We start from the raw sequence: 22,101 nt of genomic DNA, 5'->3' as shown, positions 1-22,101 counted from the left end.
CTCATGCCCTGACAGTATTTATGCATTTTTTGGTCATAAGCTTCTTATTTTTGAAAAATTCTAAATAAATTTTACTTGTGCATTATTTTTATTAGACAAATTTACCTCATTTCATTATTTATATTCCTCCACTGCAGTAATACATGCATTACTTCAGGTGAATAAAATGAAAGTAAATCCACTCTCTGTAAAATTTATCACTCTGTGAAAAAATGTTTTACTTCTTCACATTTTATCGCAGTTGTCACTTTTGTTGAAAACTCATTCGCAATCCCAGAATTAGTCTTTTCTTGAAAAAATCAGCCTAAAGTACTTTTACGGCAAAGTCTGTAGACACTATAATTGACTGCGGTCAGGTGGTGCACATAGTTTAAAGTCATCTAAAATAAAAAAACAACATTTTCTAACTTCTTTCTACATGTCAGATGCATAATCCTACTTTGAAAGTCATAATTTAAAGTTTTGAGGGTAAAACATGATATATTATAAGTATTTTTCACAGAAATCTCTAAAAATTCAATTCAACTCTACTTCTAATTTTTAAAATATGTGCTTTCACACAGAAAGTTCATAAAATGACATATTTTGTTGAAATATGCCTTTTAAAAATTAAAACAGCCTTTTATATTGATGCAGATGATTTTACACAATCACCTTCAAGGTATCACACCGGTAATTGTTTTCACTATATGTTTCTATATAGGAAAAAAAATCTTAAAAAATCAGGTAAATTAATTCATGAAAAAATATTTAGCAGGAAGTATAAAACATTACCTCTCTCATTAGCCGAGTCCAAAAAACAGGGTACCTACACGGCATTTTCTGATTTTTTCCATCTGCAAACAGGGCTACCCTCAAATCCACGTGTTTTCAATGTGTTTATAAACAGCTCCAGTGCACCCCAGGAAGTAGCCTCCTATGCCCTGAAAAAAATAGTTCCTGTCAAAAAACTTTATTTATTTACAAAGTACATTAAATTTAATAGGCACAGGTACCAAAGTTGTAAAAATAGCCTGGAAGAAAATTAAAAAAATTATCAAAAGAAAGAAAAATTAATTTTATATGTATGGAACTACAATTGACTAAGTTCATTTTGATTGGTCAATTACCAGTGTGATACCTTGAAGGACCCTTGAAGTTGTCAGATTTTTTTCATTTTTGCACCTGAGATTTCTTAAATAACTGCCACCAACATCCTTAAGTTTGGTGATCTAATTCCCCTTATTGCTGGAGATATATGCATTTATCTCCCTTACTCCAGAGCAGTCAAGAATACATACAGAGCACTCTGACAGAAGTTTTTGTGTGCATATTTTGAAGCAGAATTTCATCATTAATAGACTAAGTCTGGCAAACAATTTCTTATCCGTGGAGAGTATATACATTGTTCTTCACAACAAACAAAAAATAGTTCACAAGTCTGAGACCATTATGCAATTATTACATAACAAAATTGCATTTTGCCCTCCTAAGAATGACAGAATTCACAGAAATTGTTAAATATTAGACTGATAATAAAATCTGCATCTGGTCAATTTATGTTCCAAATAAAGCCTAGGTACTTGTCTACAAGCTGATGTGCAGAAGTTTATCTAAAAGCTGTGTTGTAACACAGGGCAGTCCAAATGATATCAGCACCTAGGGAGAATCTGGACAGCTCTGACACTCCATTAAACTTGCTTTGATGATAAGAAAATGGAGGAAACAATTCAGATGTAATTTATTGTTTGGATTTATGTAACTGGCTTTCTCTGCAGACACAAATTAGCCATGAAATTCCAATTGAACATGCATAATTATCCTCTTTTCATTGAATTACTCAGGAATTCCAAAGGTGTTTGATGAATTTGCATGATTAATTCAAGATTACAGCTTTTGGTTTCACCAAATTTACATAAAAATTCAACATTTAAATTTCAAAATATAAATCTTAAACATTTTTATGAGTTTTAACACTTTCAAATGTGAAAAAATGCAACAAAAAGACTAATATCAGGCCATCCTACATGGTTCTTGGGGGTGGGTGGGTGTACAAAAACTGCTGATAAAATTTATAGGAAGTGACATAAGAAAAACAGGGCACTTTATTAGCTGAATTATGGTTATTCTGATATTTTGATTGTGTAAATGTATCAAATTTCTTCATCACTTTAATTTGTAATTTATTAATATTTCAGTATATTAATATGCTTAACAAATCATGCTGAAATAAGCATCCTGACTGAGACTTAATTTAAAAGAGAGAGTCAAAACCTACATAAAAGTGCTAACATGACAAAACACATTCTCCGACAAACTGAAAAATCATGGATGTCAGCTGCGTAAGCATGCAAAAAGTCCAGAGAACCATAACAGGCATACCATGGTGCTAAGTGACATTCTGTACTACATGTGTGCTACATGATTAGAACTCTGAATAAGTATTCACTCTCATGCCCTGACAGTATTTATGCATTTTTTGGTCATAAGCTTCTTATTTTTGAAAAATTCTAAATAAATTTTACTTGTGCATTATTTTTATTAGACAAATTTACCTCATTTCATTATTTATATTCCTCCACTGCAGTAATACATGCATTACTTCAGGTGAATAAAATGAAAGTAAATCCACTCTCTGTAAAATTTATCACTCTGTGAAAAAATGTTTTACTTCTTCACATTTTATCGCAGTTGTCACTTTTGTTGAAAACTCATTCGCAATCCCAGAATTAGTCTTTTCTTGAAAAAATCAGCCTAAAGTACTTTTACGGCAAAGTCTGTAGACACTATAATTGACTGCGGTCAGGTGGTGCACATAGTTTAAAGTCATCTAAAATAAAAAAACAACATTTTCTAACTTCTTTCTACATGTCAGATGCATAATCCTACTTTGAAAGTCATAATTTAAAGTTTTGAGGGTAAAACATGATATATTATAAGTATTTTTCACAGAAATCTCTAAAAATTCAATTCAACTCTACTTCTAATTTTTAAAATATGTGCTTTCACACAGAAAGTTCATAAAATGACATATTTTGTTGAAATATGCCTTTTAAAAATTAAAACAGCCTTTTATATTGATGCAGATGATTTTACACAATCACCTTCAAGGTATCACACCGGTAATTGTTTTCACTATATGTTTCTATATAGGAAAAAAAATCTTAAAAAATCAGGTAAATTAATTCATGAAAAAATATTTAGCAGGAAGTATAAAACATTACCTCTCTCATTAGCCGAGTCCAAAAAACAGGGTACCTACACGGCATTTTCTGATTTTTTCCATCTGCAAACAGGGCTACCCTCAAATCCACGTGTTTTCAATGTGTTTATAAACAGCTCCAGTGCACCCCAGGAAGTAGCCTCCTATGCCCTGAAAAAAATAGTTCCTGTCAAAAAACTTTATTTATTTACAAAGTACATTAAATTTAATAGGCACAGGTACCAAAGTTGTAAAAATAGCCTGGAAGAAAATTAAAAAAATTATCAAAAGAAAGAAAAATTAATTTTATATGTATGGAACTACAATTGACTAAGTTCATTTTGATTGGTCAATTACCAGTGTGATACCTTGAAGATATCTTCTTGTTTATAACGAACCCCAAGTTTATCAACAAAATGAGAATCCCAGTCACTTGTCGATTTAGGAAAATGCTCTATATCAGTTGAGCTTGGAGAAATAGTTTTTGAATTATCAAAGTCGTCCGAACATCCAGAAGAAGTTTCTACCTCACTGCATCCTATATTCTCGTCCATCTTGAATCACATTAGAGAAGGAAGTGGTTATTGTGGTATTACTAAATCACGCGTGCATGGAAAAATACACCTACCTTGATAATCTGCTGTATTATCGCTGATTATTTATTTCATTGACATATTCATTAAAATATTCATTAAAAAATACTATGTTTTGATGTTTTAAGTAAAATTACCTTCTTTTAACGTTTCTTAAAATCTAAGACAGAAAAAAACAAGCTTTTTAAAACTTACTATAGTTTTTGTTGAGTTTTAGGGGGAAGGTATAATCAGATAATGTCCTGATAGTATTGTCATAATTTAGAGTTTCACTAATTCGATTTATTTGTGTTATCTTTAAATCATGCATACTGAGCATTTATGAGTCATTCTCTGTAAGCATCAAAGAATATGGGAAAAGATGGGAAATGACATGTCACAGATTTTGATGATATGCTGTGTATAGTACACAAATGACATGTATTGAACATAACTGATATCATTATTTCAATCTGACCTCTGGTTACCATGGCAACCAATCATGTCCCAATGATGCCCTGGTTATACAGAAATCTGACAATTTTTCAAAGAAATCAATCCAAGTTTATCAATATTTTTTTCACATTTCTAATAATAATCAGCAAGTTAGAGTCCATCACAAGATAAGGTAAAATCAAAAGTTTAAAACCTACAAAATATTTTTTGGGGAAATATTATATTTATCTAACAACAGTGTTTTCAAACACAAGAATTTTCTTAATTTTGCAATTTATCAAAATTTGTCATTTTGGGGCATTTTCAAAGCCTCATTTCAAGGAAATGCAAGTGATTTAGCTAAATTAGATAAATTAGGGAGAAAGATCTTTTAATTGTCAACAATATATAAAAAATCCAAGGAGGTATTATTTTTCTAACTAAAATAAATTGAAAATGAAATTGGTTGCTATGGTGATAGACCTTTTTTCCTTGCGAAATTGTATTGTTTTCAATTTTCCTTAGCTTTCCTAAAAATACTTATACACCTGTCCAGAGAAAAGGTGTTCATTATGTTCTAATTATCATTGACATACTACTTTAAACAGAAGTTAAAGAAATAATTATATGTTTATTATAGAACGTTTCTATGGTAACAGAAGACATTCACACAGTTTTTTAAAGAAATCAAATGTTTATTATCATTTTTTCTGTATTTCTGATAATACAAGAGAAGTTAAAATCCATCACAAGATAAGGAAACATTAAAAGATTGAAACCTACACAACATGTTTTTGGAAATATATATAACTTCAAATATTTTAGCAGTCCTAATTTCAAATATAAGAATTTTCTTGATTTTACAATTTATCAACATTTGTTATTTTGGGACATTTTCAAAGCCTCATATCAAATAATCGCTGATAATTTGGCTAAATTAGATAAATCAGAAAGAAAGATCTTTCAATTGTCAACAATATATAAAAAAAAATTCAAGGAGGTATTATTTTTCTGGCTAAATAAATTGAAAATAAAATTGGTTGCTATGGTGATTTGTTTTTTTTTTTCAATGTAAAATGGGATTGTATTTATTTAAGAAATAAACAACAATGTTAAAAAGTTCTCTGGGAAATGAACTTGGTTGGTCACGTGATCAAATCCTGTGAAGCCCGAAGGGCTTCTCAGAAGATTTGATCACGTACCAACCAAGTTCATTTCCCAGTGAACTTTTTAACATTGTTGTTTATTACTTTTATTTACATTTGAGATGAATATTCTGAATAGGACTGCATTTATTACACGAACGGCCCGCCGTATTGCTATGTTGTGACGCGCAATGACCTAGAAGTTGTTTGGTCTTGAGAGTTCGCCTCGCTCCAACATTTGAATACTTACATTGATGTTTAGCAGTCCAGTTCAGGAAATATCTGTTCATAATGAAAAAACAATGATCGCTACTGGGAATTATCTTACTATTATTGTACGAGTTCTTTATATATAAAGTCAAAAGCGGTGCTATCGTCTTCAGTTTACATACCTTCAAAGGAATTTCGGGTTAAAGAGGTAAGCGTGATTTTAGGCTAATTAGAAACATTCTTCACACCGAAGAAAGATCTAACGATCATTTGTTGAACGAAAAAAAAATATATGTTTCAATAATTTTATCTTTTTCATCGCTTTGACGGTTCAGAAGTTCCGAAACCAGTGTCACTGTGACAGAAATATGTAGACAAGATATCGTCTCGCTGTGTGATTCGGTCACGCCATGACCTCTGACCCCCTAATAAGTTCATACAGAATTGAACATATTTTCTCTTCTATAGGTTCATCTAAGAAAAATATTTGCAAATGTAAATAATTATCATTAACTTTCCTTATAATACATATATACACTATGAAAAAGGTGTTCATATTATTCCGATTATCATTGATATACTACTATAAAAGGATTTTTAGAAATATATTTATGTATACATGTGTGTGTTTTTAAGCCCCTGTATCTAAAAGAGCATATACTCGGGGGTATAAAGTTCGTCCGTCCGTCTGTCTATTTGTCTGCAAAAACTTTTATCATTGCTCATAACTTTTGATTTGTTGGAGCTATGGCTTTCATATTTCAAATGTGTATTCCTTGTGACAAGACCTTTTTTTGGGTACCAACATATTTCACCTTTTGACCTTGGAGTTTGACCCAGTTTTACAAAATTTTACCCAACTTTAACCTTGGCCATAACTTTGGAACAGTTGATGCTAAGGCTTTCATACCTCACATGTGTAATCCTTGTGACAAGACCTTACTTTAAATACCAACAATTATAGTCCATTGACCTTGACGTTTGAACTACTTTTGGAAATCTTTAACCTTGGCCATTACTGTGGAACAGTTGGTGCTAGGGCTTTCATACTTCACATACTGTAATTCTTGTGACAAGACCTTACTTTGGATACCAACAACTTTGACCCTTTGACTTTAACCTTGGAGTTTGAACTAGTTTTGAAAACTTTAAACTTAGCCATATCTTTTGAAGGGTTGGTGCCAGGACTTTCATATTTCTCATGTGTATTTCTTGTGACAAGGTCTTTCCTTGAGCACTATTAATATTGACCATTTGACCTTGATGTTTGACTTACTTTTGAAAAACTTTAGCCTTTTTTCCATATCTTTTCAATGGCTTTTGCTAGGGCTTTCATATTTCACAGGTATATTCCTCTGGACAAAGACCTTGCTTTGGGTACCAACATCTGTGATTTGCATTCGAGAAAGTTTAACCTTCGTTATAAGTTGCCATACGGGGCATCAGTGTTTCACAAACACATCTTGTTTTATTATATTATGTTACTATGGTAACAGAAGTGTTAGGAAGAAGCTATTATCAATTGGTTAAGAAATTATTCAAGGTTGAAAACTATAAACACTTTTTTAAAGCAGTATTCAAAATTTATATGACATTCAAAATATGACAAGACATTTAAAAACACACATTATAATTTTTTTCATTTCCATAGAAACAGGTATAAATTCAAGTATATGTATGACCTTTATTTTTTTGTTGTATTTTTTTTTTTGACAATGTACTCACAGGTAATGGCGATAAAACAACTTTTAATTGTTGAAACAATTTTGACTATGCAATAGATCTGATTAGCCTTTTTTTAAAAAAAAATTCTTAGTGAATCTACATTTATATTTACATCTAATACTATCATTTTAATGCAGTTTTTTCCCAAATAAAGTCCTACTTAATCATTGCTAAATTCCTTGAATGCCATACTGTATATATGTTGATCTGTAGCATCTTATGATATTCAACTGATAATACACCACAAACTTTAATTGTAAGGACATTCAGACCAAAGCAAAAATGATACTATATTTAAACTCAAGCCACTCTCTGGGACATGAATGCCTAGAAAACTTTTGCTATAGACTTATGTACAACTGCACATTTTTTTAACTTATAAATATAAGATTATAATAGCCAATGTCAACATTTAACTATACAGAACTCTAAAATGTAACAAAAGTGAGGTCACAGTCAAAGGTGTTAAAAAAAAAACCAAACAACCAAAAAATTAGATGCAGGTGAATAGCTCTCATCAAAATGTATCATCATATGAATTTTGATAAAAATATCTTCAATAGTTTCTTTGAATTTTAGCTAAATGCAAAGTGTGATGGACAGGGGGGAAGGCTGGAAGATGAACATGACAAACACTATATGACCTGACTGTATTCATAACATGTCATATCAAAGAATTCTGTCCTACCCATATAAATTACATATCCAGCTTAAAAAAAATGAATATCCTCTACACATGCAAAATATATGTGCAAAAATATACATTGAATGCTACCGACACTGCAATATGCAAAGAATACTAAAATGAAAGTTAAAGTATTGCATGGATGCTGTCAAATAAAGACTCATTGATTGCAGACTGAGACTTCTTGCACATCCTTGAAAAAAATCCAGCAATTTGCTGTGCTGACAAGAGTTCTTCTAATGCAAATACTCTTTCTCCATCTTCATTTTTCAACATTCGCATTTCTTCAGAAACTGAGACAGGATCTTCTTTTCTTCCAGACTTTAAACCTGCCTTGAATTTGTCCTCAAGATAAGATTTCTGCTTCTTAGTGAATCGAACACACTTTCTTTCTTCTTTTAGCCCCCATCCTTTTTTCAAAATACTGTCATCAGTACTTTCTTTACTAATACAGGAAAGTGTATATTGTTCTCTGTTCTCTTTCTGCAGTATCTTGGCATACTTCTGAATTACTAAGTCATTACTCCTTTCCTTTTCTAACTTTAAGTCACAGCTGCCAACAATAAGATGGTGATCATGTTCCTCAGATGTGCTGAAAGTTGAAACTCAACCTTCCTGGGTACATGTGAACATGTGTTGTTCCTCCTTGCTTAAAGGTTTCAGAACTGTGTGAAAGTGAACTTCAGCACTATCTCCTTCCAATATTTTCAATGATGTTGGCTGGATGTTACTCAAATTTTTCCCAAGAATGGACATACCTATATTTCAAAAGATAAAATTCACTACTGAATGACAGTATTAACTTGCTTTTAATAGTACACTTGTCCAAACTTCTAATATTTCTCTAACAATGAGGCCCATGGGCCACAAAACTCACCTGCGTAACAAGTGGCCATTCTTGTTTTTCATCAGCAAAGTCTTTTTCCTCTATACTCCTTAGTAAAACTTAGATAACCCATTGAAGCCCCATTTTACCCTACACTACCTGAGGATGCTTGCATATAAATGCCTTATCATGGCACTCATGTTCTTGAAAAGAGATTTTTTATAGAAATTTCTTTATATTCCTATGTAAAACATCTATCCCCATTGTGACCCACCCTTTCCCCAAGGGCATGATTTCAACATACTTAAATATACACTACTTAAGGATGAATCCATGTAAATATGAATTACTGTATACAGGGTTATTTTTGTCCCATTTATTTTCGCTCTTTTACACTTGCAAAAAATTTTGCCCCCTTGCTGTTCTTGAGAGGAAGATTTTTAAAGATTGTTCCTATATATATACCCATGTAAAACTTTGATTGCCCATTGTGAGAAAAAATGTCCCCACCCAATTTTTACTTTTTCTCAATTATCAACCCATGGAAGAGGGTGTGGCCCTTCATTTGAACAAACTTAAATTCACTTTACAGTGTTCTAAAGGATACTCTGTGCCAAGTTTGGTTGAAAAAGGCCCAGTGGTTCTGGAGAAGAAGATGAAATTGTAAAAAGTTATAAATGATGACAATAACGACAACAATGACAAACAACGGACAAATTTTGATTAGAAAAACTCACTTGAACCGTCGGCTCTGGTGAGCTAAAAATGATTATGAAATTGGCATAGTTTAATAAAAGAAAACCTTACCATCTCCAATGCCATACTCTCTCCATACTTGTACTCCCTCCTCAAGGAACTTGAAATTGTTCAATGTGGAAATGCTCGGGATTGGTCTGAACTTCTGTCGCTCTGTAGTTTCCAGTTCAACCACTTTCACCTTATATTGTACATTCTTACTGGTTTTCTCTATTGCCTTAAGTATCAAACAAATGCATAATATTTGATAATTAAGAATTGTTTTTACAGAAAGAGAATTTCCAAAATAGCTTAAATTATGTGTTCTTAAACTTGTGTCCTAGCTACATGTTCAAGTATACCTGCTTCATTTGCCGTGCAGTCACTACGTCATGACCTTCATTGACAAATCTTCATTGTTTGCTTTAATTACAGCAGCTGTTCTGTCGCATGCTCCCTTGCCATCTTGTGCCTCACAAAAATCAAATGAATGGACAGTCTTACAGTGATGGTAGATTGTTGATACTGTTTCAGAACTCTTATAACATCCTGCATTATCAGACCATAGATGGATGGTGGTGATATTTGGATACTGTCGATGGAGATTGTGTACCACATCTAAAATTATTGCTGTTGTAACACTGGCATCTTGGCAGATTTGTCCTTCAAATATATGCACATAGTTCAAAGCTTTCAAAATGTCCTCACTTTTAGTAAATACTACTGCTATATGCCAAGATATCCCTCTCTTCCCAAACCAATCCTGGCTGTCCTCTCTGTACTTGTGGGGAAGAAATTTCATTGCCCAGTCCAAGACAATACAAGCATTAGAAATTGATAACGTCCTCAATACCTCCTGTTTTGCCTCTTCTTGATTTTTTGATCTCAAAAGATGAGATTTCCAACAGGAAATACCTAGTTCAGCATACTTAAGTCGAAATATGGTGTCATCTTTGTCTTCCCTTGCACTGAAATCAAAATTATTTCCCAGTTGTTTGACATCACCTAGAACTTCTTTAATCTGTTCGCAGGCCTCACAAAAATGGTTGTGATTGTGATTGCATTGTATAGAAAACAGTTTAGAGTTGTCACTAAGAGCATAACTGCGGCAGTGATCTGCAACATCTGATGTTTCTGCCACATGAATCTGAAATACATATATAAATATAAATTAGATAAATGAGATGGGGGATATGAGGGATGTTCCATATTTCAACTTTTCTCACAGTATTGCCTTTAAATTGAAAAGAACTATAATTAGACAAGGTCTTTAAAATGGAAGATGTTGATTATGAGAACTAAATTTTTTTAGAAATTATTATGCATGGCATCAGATATTTTACGACACCTTGTAATCAGTTTTTAGATATCTTTTGACAGCAAGTAAAACATCTTTTAAGTGCTTTGCACTCTCCTCATCTTTTTCCAATTTGTTGACAATGTCAATAAGAACTTAAAAGCTTCTCCCACCTTCAGCAAGATAATAGTCTAGACCTTCTAGAGATTTGCGAATGGTTGCAGTGCAGTTTTGCAGAATTCTAAACATTGTACTTGTTCCTAGAATATAAAGTGAAAAATTCAATGATAATATTCATAAAAAAAAATTGTGTGTTATTCATATAACTATAAACCTGATCAAAGGATACCTCAGGCTCTCCAGTTTACACAAGATTTTTTTAAACCATTTCAAGTCTAATACATATGGTTCTGTTCTGTTCAAGAAATGTTAAAGGCTCATGTTTAGCATAAAAGGCATTTTTAACTAAAAACTTTCTGAAAACCTCAATTTAAGATCATTTGATGAGTGTCAAGGTCAAAAACTTAATGTAGTGTTATACACTGTACATGTATAATTGTCTGTTCAATAAATTTGTTATGCAGAAATAGCTTAAATTTTGCACAGGGTGCAATATTTTGACACACAATGATTAATAATTTTCAAAATAATTAAGTGTATAAATCAAATATTGAAAAATATCTGATACATAGACAGACAATGGAAAAAGTTTGATAGTCCTGGTCCAGGTAAATTAAGAATGTATCTTATATTAAATCTATGTTCTTAGTGCATGTAACTTGGTTATTACTTTTACATACTGACCAAGTGCCTCTATTTCTTGCTCTTTGCAATACTGATGGTACTGACTGATAATTGCTTGTGGTGCCATGCACCTAATAATGTTTGGTGTCTCTATATTGTCTTTCCCTTTGAAGTTTGAATTTTCTTCTGTCCAAATGGAAGATCTTTCACTATGTGAGAAGATGTAATGAATTCAAGAAAGTTATCCAATTTAGCTTGGTCCATACGCTGACGAATGTCTTCTTTTTCTGGTGGTGGTAGGCAACACCCCTCCAAGCTGGCATGTTTTTTGGCCGCATAATATCTGAAGAAAATTGTGAAATTATTCTTCATTCAATGTAAAATTTTCTTGAGGAAAAATGACTATTAAACACAGTCATTTTCTACATGTGAAATATCAAAATTGACTATCATACAAATTTTCATCGAAAAAATCATCGATCTAAATAAGTGATCATGAAAAAAAATTAAATGTACATTGCACAGTATAAATGTGCATTATGCCAATTCGTAAATTGGAGGAAAAAAACACATTTTTTTTAACTACTATGTACGGAAGCCCGTTGGGGCCAATTCAGAGAAAGAAATATTTTTTATTGCGTTTAAACGCAATAATTATTGCGTTTAATCGCAAAACATTGCGATTAATTGCAATAATCATTGCGTTTAAACGCAAAAGATTGCGTTTAATCGCAATGTATATTGCGTTAAAACGCAAAACACTTTGCGTTTAAACGCAAAAGATTGCGATTAAACGCAATCTTTTGCGTTTAAACGCAATACTTTTGCGATTAAACGCAATACTTTTGCGTTTAAACGCAATACTTTTGCGATTAAACGCAATAAATTTTGCGTTTAAACGCAATAATCTTTGCGTTCAAAGGCAATAATCTTTGTGTTTAAAGGCAGTCATTTGTATCAAACCTTGCAGAGTACAATGGACCCACGCATACCTATATCTTTTATTTCTTTCTCTTTTTACTTATTAGGAAATTGTGTGTTGTCTTTATAGAATCAGATTTCTCCGAGCAAACACTCTCTGAAAGGTAAATCACTAATAAGAATTTATAGAGGAGAAAAAAAAATGTCGGGTTGTAAAAACAAAGGAATCCTAAGAACGAGACATGTCTTAAGCTTATTCTCTACATTTATAATGAAGTTTCGGTCAGTTGTTCTGCTAAAAAAAAAAACTGCCCCATACGTTGCAGTCACAAGTTTAAATCATGTATAAAGGGATTTTTGGAAAGGACTGAGGAAATGTTGGAATTACGTACAACACGATGAAGTATTTAGACTTCAATGTACATTCATAACCCTTCCTATGGTTGCATACAGTAAACACAAGAACACATGTGATGGATTTATATGAGGTTAAAATCAAAATCAAATGAAAACAGATTGATCGATGTGCACTACATGTATCAAATTGACACGTGCTATTAATACCACTGAAACTTTCTCTATAAGTTGTGATACACGTAAGCAATTGAACAGAGACTTCATTAAGAGTTTTGGGTTCTAATACATTTAAGACATTCAGGTTGTTAGGATGCCATTGTTTTATTACAATTTTCAAAAACTGGAAAATTTTGCAAAAAGACACAGAACAAATCGGATCTTCTTAAAGTTGAAGTGTCGGGTCCTAGCACATGTAATTATAAGCTTTGTCTAATTCATATTTGATTTTGAAACTACAGTATCATTGTGTTTAAATGCAAAACAAATCCTTATAAGGAAGGATTATTGCGTTTAAACGCAAAGATTATTGCGTTTAATCGCAATACTATTGCGTTTAATCGCAATACCATTGCGTTTAATCGGAAAAGTATTGCGTTTAATCGCAAAAAGTATTGCGTTTAATCGCAAAAATTATTGCGTTTAAACGCAAAAATTATTGCGTTTAAACGCAAAAAGTATTGCGTTTAATCGCAAAAGTATTGCGTTTAAACGCAAAAGATTGCGTTTAATCGCAATCTTTTGCGTTTAAACGCAAAGTGTTTTGCGTTTAAACGCAATATACATTGCTATTAATCGCAATCTTTTGCGTTTAAACGCAATAATTATTGCGATTAAACGCAATGTTTTGCGTTTAAATGCAATAATTATTGCGTTTAAACGCAATAAAAAATATTTCTTTCTCTGAACTGGCCTCAACGGGCTTCCGTAACTATGATATACATGTATTATTTTTTTAGTTTATCTTTTACCAAAATTTAATAAATAACTTGATTTAAATACATGTATATAGAGAAAGATTATTTTGTCAATTCTAATTATCCTACATGTAGGCCTTGCATTGTATGTTTTTGAAGTTTTGTAACTACTTGCAAGTCATTAAAAAAAAAAAAAAAAAAAAAAAAGAAGAACGCAAAAATGCTTATCACTTTCCTTCGCGTCGATATATATAATTATACAGGTTTACATGTTCACGAACCTCTTACATGTACTACTTGTAATTTTCGAAATACTTTGTATGGATATAAAAAAAATACTAGACGGGTACGTTTTGTACTTGTGCATGAAAAGTACACGTAATTCCAACATTAGTAAATTGAACTTGCAAAGATACCTTAATACGAAAACAAACGAGGGCCGTTCAAAAATTACGCGGACTCTGCTATTATTTACTCTTACAGACGTCATATAGAATTGAAATTTCACAGGAACATATTTCTTAAAGATTCCAATAAATTCTTGGTATTTTTTTTTTAAATTTCATTTAATATCTCATAAAATTATTGCTGTTTTGATACTGCTGATGGTGATATACGGAGCACGGCAATAATGTTGAAAAACAAACATGCGGTATCAAAAATTTTATTCATTTATTTTCTATATTTTACGATATTATTCAACAATTTTCTCTAAAATTTCTTTTTTATTGTTGCATTATTAAGAATCTAGATTTCTGACGTAATATTTGAAGTACTAACCGAAATATTGTAATTTTTCTCCGATGTGACCCCTACGAAATCAACGCCAAAAGTAACGTCTCACGGAGCAGCGCACTTTATCAAATCATGAATCATGCTTGGAAAACGGCCAACAGAGACCCAAAATAAGCCTGATGAAACATGTAGTAAACCAGCAGAATGCCCGACACATCTCTACAAAATGTAAGAAAAAATTTTAGACTGTTAGACCTTAGTCAAAAGGCAATTCTGGAAATATGGATGAAATTCATTGACAAAACACTGATCTGGGCTGTTAAGAATGTGACTGAGATCGACTGACCTCAAAGATGATTTCAGAAATATCTGCAGTTTTGGGGTTTAACACAAACTAGAGCACACAATACTAGTTTTATAGTATTTAAGCTGGATGAGAAATGGTATATGGATGTTTATTCTGAGTGGATAAGGTAACCCAATCTATACAGTATCAAATACTAAAGTAAAATATTGAGAAAATGAAAGCTCCCATTTTGTAAAATGTCCGTGACGTTGATTGCTTTACTGCGCCGTGACTTCATGATATGTCCTGTTAAATCACCTGAAATTGATACCAATTTACAATATTTTGATATGAAATTTTAATGACCATATATGTAAAGATTCTTTTATATTATTTGTGACTTTTTGCTTGATTATGTCGGCAAATATATTTTCTGTGCAACAAGTCCGCGTAATTTTTGAACGGCCCTCGTACATATATTTTTTCATTACATAGGTACCTGTATTTGAACTTTGTAATTGTCATAATTATTTAAATGTAACACTTTAATAATTATAGTTTCAAAGTGAAGCCAAGGTCATCACGTGTCAATAATCATCCACCTGTTTCAGAAAGAATCTGTACTGTTCAATGATGAGTAATGATATAGACAGTAACAACATTGGCATTTTCTATCATGATCACATATATTTGTGATATGAGCAGCCGTACATGTTGTTTTCCAACGAGATACTTACTTTTCCATTTACTTTAGTCCTATCTAAATAAAAGTAAATATAGTATTCAATAAGATATAGCAAAAAAAAAAAAAAAAAAAAAAAAAAAAAAAAAAAAGAGAGAGAGAGAGAGAGAGAGAGAGAGAGCACGTGACTCTGAAATGCTCCCGTTTATAGGACTGTGGTAGAATTAATTTATATGTATATAACAGTCTGGCGCAAATGAAAAAGGATTAATTTTGAATATTTTGTGAAAATTCATAACGCAAGTAAGTTAAGGCTAGGTATAGGTGTTTCTATGCAAATGAACTAATAAAGATATATAAGGGTTATACTTATTATTCAGAGAAGGTTAAAACTTATTTTCTAATACATAGCTGGTACTCTCGACATTTAATAGACAGTATATATTTTATGACGCCATTCTTCTTCACTACATGAGATTATATAGAACATCAACAAAATAGCTTCGGCGCAATGGCATATTCTTATTAAATTTACAAAAACAGGTTATAATTAGAAGCAGAATATTTCAAGGATTGAAGATATTACTGCACAAATATCGACAGTTAAATTGTTTAGTTACTCTTTGTAAAGTTTTGAGTTCAAACAGGGTAAAAATTTACAGTCCAGTGTACGTTTCCTTAATTTCTGATCAAATGAAAAAATGGATGGATTTTTGGAGCAATTTTATTTATCTTTAGAATATTTTCGAAGCATTATTCATCATTTATGCAGAATTAAATTGGATATTCTCTTGTGAGGAAGCTGTTTTGTTGATATGACTTTTACTTCAAGTAGTGAAGAATAATGACTCAAAATATGACGTTATAATTTCAACTGACTATAACATGTCTTGGGCACTAAGAATTTATAAGAAAATGTATTTAAACTTCTCCTTTATGATATATATATACCTCTTATGCATTATCTTTTAGCTCATTTGCATAGAAAGGCTTATACCTAGTCTTTACTCACTTGCAAAGAGGAGAATATTATCTAATTTATTTTTAATCTTGCTTGGGATGGAAGTTTCGCTTTGATATGAATTACGATGAAGAGTGAAAAATCCCCTCAGTGTATGGGTAATTTGGAATTCACATGGAATATTTCGTTCACAAATAATACTACGGCCAGAATTTTAATTCTTTATAATACATGGACAGATAAGGAGGACACTGATGAGAGACTTATAATCTTCAATGAGTTGCAAGATTCTCCATTTCTTTTGGCAATCAATTATATTTATAAGTAATTTTATAATTTGCTACAGATGTTGTTTCTTATGTAATTTTAAATTTTATTTTTAATGCAGATTCCTTTAGTGAAACAATCTGTAATCATAATCACACATTGAAACTCAAGCAGTCTACACTGTTATTTAAAAACCTCTACTGGTAAGCATATTTTTATGGATAATTTCAACCAGTATTTTAAAATTTCATGTATGATTAATAACAAAAAAATGTTTCACCTTTTGCATTTTCTCTCATATACTTTTATTCTTAGATTATTTAAAACACGAAAACAAGAGAACGAATACTTCAGACAAAATGAATGGAAATGTCTGAATCCTTCGGAATTTCAACGATTCCTTATCACTGAAAAAAGAACTAAGACATTAGTGTATTTTTTAAAGGAATTTTTAATAACAGAAGAATTTTTAAATGATATCGATGTCTTGTTGCATAAAAACAGACAGCTATTAAATTATCCTTGCTATCTTCTTCCAAGGAGCAAATATTTAATACATAGGTTTAATTCCCTTTAATGTTAACGTTGTCAATGAGCATATTTCAAATCTCATTCTCTTTACGCAAAGCATTCATTAAAGATAAATCAAAATCTTTAGATATAATACAAAACAGATAATGCTATGTCCTTACATTCCATAGAAAATCGATGCATGAAATGAAATTGTATCTGATCTAAAGAAACCATTCCATATCAAATGTTAACCCTTCAATTTCATATTCCCCGCTGGAAAAATAATCTTCATGATTTTCTTCTTTTCTTTTATTTAAAAACTGACTCCATTCTAACTGTTTCTTCCAGAGGAATTTAAAGTGTTCAGACTCCATAATCACATGATCACATATCAATGTCAACATAGTTTTCTCCAGTTTGACTTCAGACACAAGTCGCTGTACGAGACGAGGATATATCGCTGGATGTACCTTCACAACAAATGGCGAACTTTCACTACAACTATGTCGTCGTACCCTTGATAAAAGAAGAGTCCAACAACAATGTTCAACAAAAAATGCTTGAGATTTTTTGTCCTTTGTACAAATGGACAAAATAACATCCACTAGTATGTTATTTTGAAGTGCGTAGCAATGACCATGTAAAGTATACACATAGCTTTTCATTTCACAATCAAGTAGAGTTTCAATTTCTCTAAGGGATCGAGGTGCATTGGAGAAAAATCGACAAATACTCTCATAAAGTACAGTTCTTTCCACAAACTGGTTAAGAAAGACTATTCCTCCATTAAAAACTACAAAAACTAAAATACAAAAGACGTCTTGATGTCTTGAATCGGATGAAAATCTCATTTCATAAAGAAAGTTTTGAAAAGTGTCAAAAAACCCATTGTATAATATATCTCTTCTCTTCTCAAATAATTTTTTGTTTAGTGAGATCATTTGACTTATCGTATGAAAACGTATTCCCTCTTTCTTTGCAACTTGAGCCAACTCTGGAGCCAACAAACTCATATATTCATCACTTAACTCCCAATCACAGCGTATTAAGTTTGACTGAGTTGATTTGCATTTTGAATTGCAGTTTATTATTTTAAAACCTTGATTAAGTAAATGATTGCGGAGTATCTCTATGGACTGCTTTTCAGTTATTCCCATTCGAACACATCTGCTATCTGGAAATAGCATGCATTTGAAAGGATGGGTTCTTTCGAGCTCTAAATATTTCTCCCAGGTTCCTTCATTTACAGTTAACACAACAAACATAGACCCTTTTGACACATAAGTATTGTAGAGTACGTTAAAAGCAGAAATAACTTCTTTAAAGTGGGTTGGATGAAAATTAATGTCTTCAAGGACATCACAAAGGTATAAAATAGTAACACATTGTTCTCCACCACCATCCTCAATTCCTTGTACAGAAAACGTAAATCTAGACACACACGTTTTCCCATTCAGCACAGTTCTGTCTAAAATTTTTAGAATTTTTATTGCTATGGAAGATTTCCCACTTCCTTTTGGACCAACGATGGCAACGGAGCCAAACTTTAGAAGATACTTATATGACGTAGAGAATTCCTCTGTTTCGTGGAAAGTGTTGTCGTTGTCTAATAGCTGTCTCAAATCTTGAAAAATGACGATAAGAAATAATAAAAGTGAAAGATACATAAAGGTATTTTGAAGTAGATATTGCACTGTTTGTGTAATTAAGCTTCACATGTAATTGTTGTAGCAAAATGATGACGGGAGCAAGCATCCAATCTCACAATGAATTAACTATTTGACGGTTATTAGCTTATCAATTGATGATTTCAATTGTGATACAGTAAATAATAGCCATATCTTTTTTTAAAAAGTAAAGAAAACATCCGTTAACTAATGCATAAGGAACAAAAATTGAATTTAACATTTCATCAATATTATGAAGATCTTGAGAGTTTTATTCTAACTAGGTGTATTCTTTCTTACAAAGTGGTATTTTCGGGAGATGATCTAAAGAGTCGCCGAATGCTGACAAGTTCATCGAATCCTCAAGAAATCCAGATGACAAAGTTCGAACTGCAGAAAATATAGCAGAAAATATATCAGCATTTTAAATTAATTCAATTTTTCTTTCTCTTAACTGTTAATCAATTCCCCCTAGACAATTTTTGTGACTTATACCAAATATTGAAACAATCATTTACTTTTATTTTGTATAAATTGTACTAATTAAGGTTCATCGATACCATGATAAGAGAGATCGCATATGTGTTAAGGCTAGGTATAGGGGTTTATATGGAAATGAGCTAATAATAACACATAAGAGGTATTTTTATTATTCAGAGAAAGTTTTGATTTATTTTCTTTTACATACTTAGTACCCACGATACATTATAGCCAATACACATTATGACGTCATTGTTCTTACCTACTGGAGGTAATAAAACACATCAACAAAACAGCTTCAGCGCAAGAGATTATCCTATTTAATTTTACATAAAAATTATATAATGCTTAGAAAAATATTCCATAGATTAATAAAACTGCTGCACAAATCCTAGGCATTTTCTCATTTGATCGGAATTGGAGAAGACTTATACCGGCCTGTACATTTTTACCCTGTTTCAACTTAAAACTTAACAAGTAGTAATTAAACAACTGAGCTGTTGATATTTGTGCAGCAATACCAGGAATCTTTGGAATACTTTGCTTCTAAATATACCTTATTTCAGTTAAATAAAATAGAGCATGCCCTTGCGACGAAGCTTTTTTGTTGATATCCTTTATAATCTTGTAGAGTAAAAATCAATGACGTCATGATATGACGTTATAATGTGTAATGGCTATTTCATGTCGTCGGTACTAAGTATTTATTAGACATGAAATAGCGTTTCAACTTTTTCTGTATGATAGTTATAGTCCTCAGGGATTTTAATTAGTTTATTTGTATAAAAATGCCTATACCTATCCTTAATTCACTTGCGATAACTCTTAATGACTTATAATTCCTTTATAAATTTGTCAAGTTGAAGTGTCTTTTTTTGTCCAATTTTGGACAAGCTATGCTATGATTGTCCGTATTTTACCTAACAAATACATTTCTTTTGGAAAAACATAAGAGTTAAAGAAACATTTTATATGAGTGAGCAGAGGGTTTATAAACCTTAAATTAAGAAACTACCTTCCATGCAATCATGTTTTCGGGAAGGAGAGGAACATTTTTCATTATTGCCAGGCTCAGTTTGATTTTGCGTCCCTTTGGTCTCTGAAATAGTACAAACTTTGTAAATAATGTCAGTTTATATTAACATGGTATTGAAAATTCAAAAAAAATTCTATGCAAATTTGATTAACTGAGGTAAAAATCTTACCGTTTAAGTCCGCGCGAATATCCGTGAGAATTTCTTTTAATTCTGTGATTTGGCGGGAGACAAAGCAGGCTTCTTCCAATGCTTTCTGGTATTTCTCATACAACTTCTTGTCCAAAATACAAGTTTGCAAAGATTGCAGCTTTTGAGAAAAAATTATTCCAGTCATACTTTCCATTCGTTTACACAAGTCTGATATAATTTTCCAATACTTTGTAAATTCTTTTTCAGATATTGCTGCACAATTGCTGTGTCCAAAGATTTCATTACGTATGATTCTTATTCTTTCCACATCATCACCTGTAGTTGTTTCATTCGTGCTTGGAAGGGCGGGTGCTCCCCATCCATTTGTGGGTTTGGATACTTTTTTACATAGATTCCGAATTAATGTGTAAGATATTGTTATATCGAAATCCGAATATCCTGAAATAGCAGCATTTTTTATAAGTTTCCATTGTTCTGCATTGAATTTAAAGGAATGTATTGATCTTCTTATTTCATTTTCAAGATCCTGTGGAGGGACGTTTGCCGAAAGGATAAAACGAAGAATTTCCGATAATTGTTCTAATATAGCAATTCCAACAAGAGAGAATCTCATGTGATCATCGGATACTGAGCCAGATGCCATATCAGTCAGCAGCCTGGTAGTAAAACAGACTATGTTTATCACATATTTTCATGACAAAAGCTTATGTCAAAATATAAACTAATGCATTTTTCTCATGTAATAAGGCACTACGATATGTTCTACATAACAAGGAAAAAGTCGTATCTAGCACAATTTCACTTTTTATGCATGTCAAGGAATTAGAGCTCGGATTTGTAAAGGAATACATAAAAGGATTTTTACACACACACATCACGCACACACACTACATTATTATGACATTTTTCGGATGTTATATTGAGCATTTTGACCTTTACCTTCGGCTTGATCAGATCATCAAATTTAGCAAATGATGTAATTAAAACATTTTTTAATGCTCAAACTTTTTTTGCATAACTTATAAACAATATACTCTTTCCAATCTTCGTTAAACCTTATCATTTTGAAGATTAAAAAGAAATGTCTCATTATAGATATTATCCTTGCCAGTGTCATTAACTGGTAAACAAGTTGCAGGAGAATTCTAAAATTAGAGAACCACTAAAGAGAGGGCACCAATAAGTACATATCAAAAATATCGCATCTATTCATTGTAGCTTAGAGGTTAGCTCTATTTCATGTCCTAAGACTATGAAACAAAGTTTGATTAAAGGACTCAATCAATGATAGCAATGTAGAGTGATCTTTCATAGTAATAAATGTACGAAATCAATTTCCATCTTTTACCTGTTGTTGTTCATCTAATTCCCCTGTTCATTATTTACCACTCAATTTACTTGTCCTCCAGTGTCTATGCAGAAATGCAGTGCAAAACTAAAAACTAAACAGATATTTCAAGGATTTTTACAAAATGAGAGGGATGGAGGTATATCATATTCAAAACCCATTTCAGGAAAATACATAAATTATAAAATTGGTATTTTTGAAAAAAGATTGCTGAATTGAAGGATAATA

At 31.7% G+C, this 22,101-nt stretch overlaps 2 protein-coding genes and 1 long non-coding RNA gene across 3 annotated transcripts in view; all 3 read right to left on the bottom strand.

Moving 5' to 3' along the window:
- The window catches only part of LOC133203892 (uncharacterized), a 94,215-nt gene extending 90,478 nt beyond the window's left edge, over positions 1–3,737 (bottom strand). The window contains exon 1 of the mRNA XM_061339689.1: positions 3,557–3,737. Coding sequence (XP_061195673.1) covers positions 3,557–3,735 — 179 coding nt within the window. The 5' untranslated portion in view covers positions 3,736–3,737. The remainder of the gene's footprint in view (positions 1–3,556) is intronic.
- A 4,290-nt stretch (positions 3,738–8,027) lies between these two features.
- On the bottom strand, positions 8,028–11,931 carry LOC133203863 (uncharacterized). The gene is made up of 5 exons (XR_009723487.1): positions 11,616–11,931; positions 10,863–11,071; positions 9,877–10,661; positions 9,587–9,752; positions 8,028–8,711 (listed from the first exon to the last, which is right to left on the bottom strand). It is a non-coding gene; the product is annotated as an uncharacterized LOC133203863 (long non-coding RNA).
- Positions 11,932–17,255: 5,324 nt separating this feature from the next.
- LOC133203919 (uncharacterized) lies at positions 17,256–21,168 on the bottom strand. The gene is made up of 4 exons (XM_061339715.1): positions 20,544–21,168; positions 20,354–20,437; positions 19,159–19,248; positions 17,256–18,815 (listed from the first exon to the last, which is right to left on the bottom strand). Exons 1-4 carry the CDS (start codon positions 21,166–21,168, stop codon positions 17,413–17,415), a joined length of 2,202 nt encoding a protein of 733 aa, XP_061195699.1. The 3' UTR covers positions 17,256–17,412.
- Positions 21,169–22,101: the final 933 nt, after the last annotated feature.

Source organism: Saccostrea echinata, unplaced genomic scaffold (assembly GCF_033153115.1).
Source record: "Saccostrea echinata isolate AGI-Se365-2 ecotype Australia unplaced genomic scaffold, CSIRO_AGI_Sech_v1 ptg000052l, whole genome shotgun sequence".
NCBI lineage: Eukaryota > Metazoa > Mollusca > Bivalvia > Ostreida > Ostreidae > Saccostrea > Saccostrea echinata.
This window is presented reverse-complemented; position numbering and strand designations above follow the sequence as displayed.

What these genes read in the sequence shown, in the direction of transcription:
- LOC133203919 (XM_061339715.1), bottom strand. Translation starts at nt 21,168, where the DNA reads ATGGCATCTGGCTCAGTATCCGATGATCACATGAGATTCTCTCTTGTT. An exon ending in AAAACATGATTGCATGGAAG is followed by an intron (nt 19,249 to 20,353) that starts GTAGTTTCTTAA and finishes TATTTTCTGCAG; the next exon opens with TTCGAACTTTGTCATCTGGA. An exon ending in TCTCCCGAAAATACCACTTT is followed by an intron (nt 18,816 to 19,158) that starts GTAAGAAAGAAT and finishes TCATTTTTCAAG; the next exon opens with ATTTGAGACAGCTATTAGAC.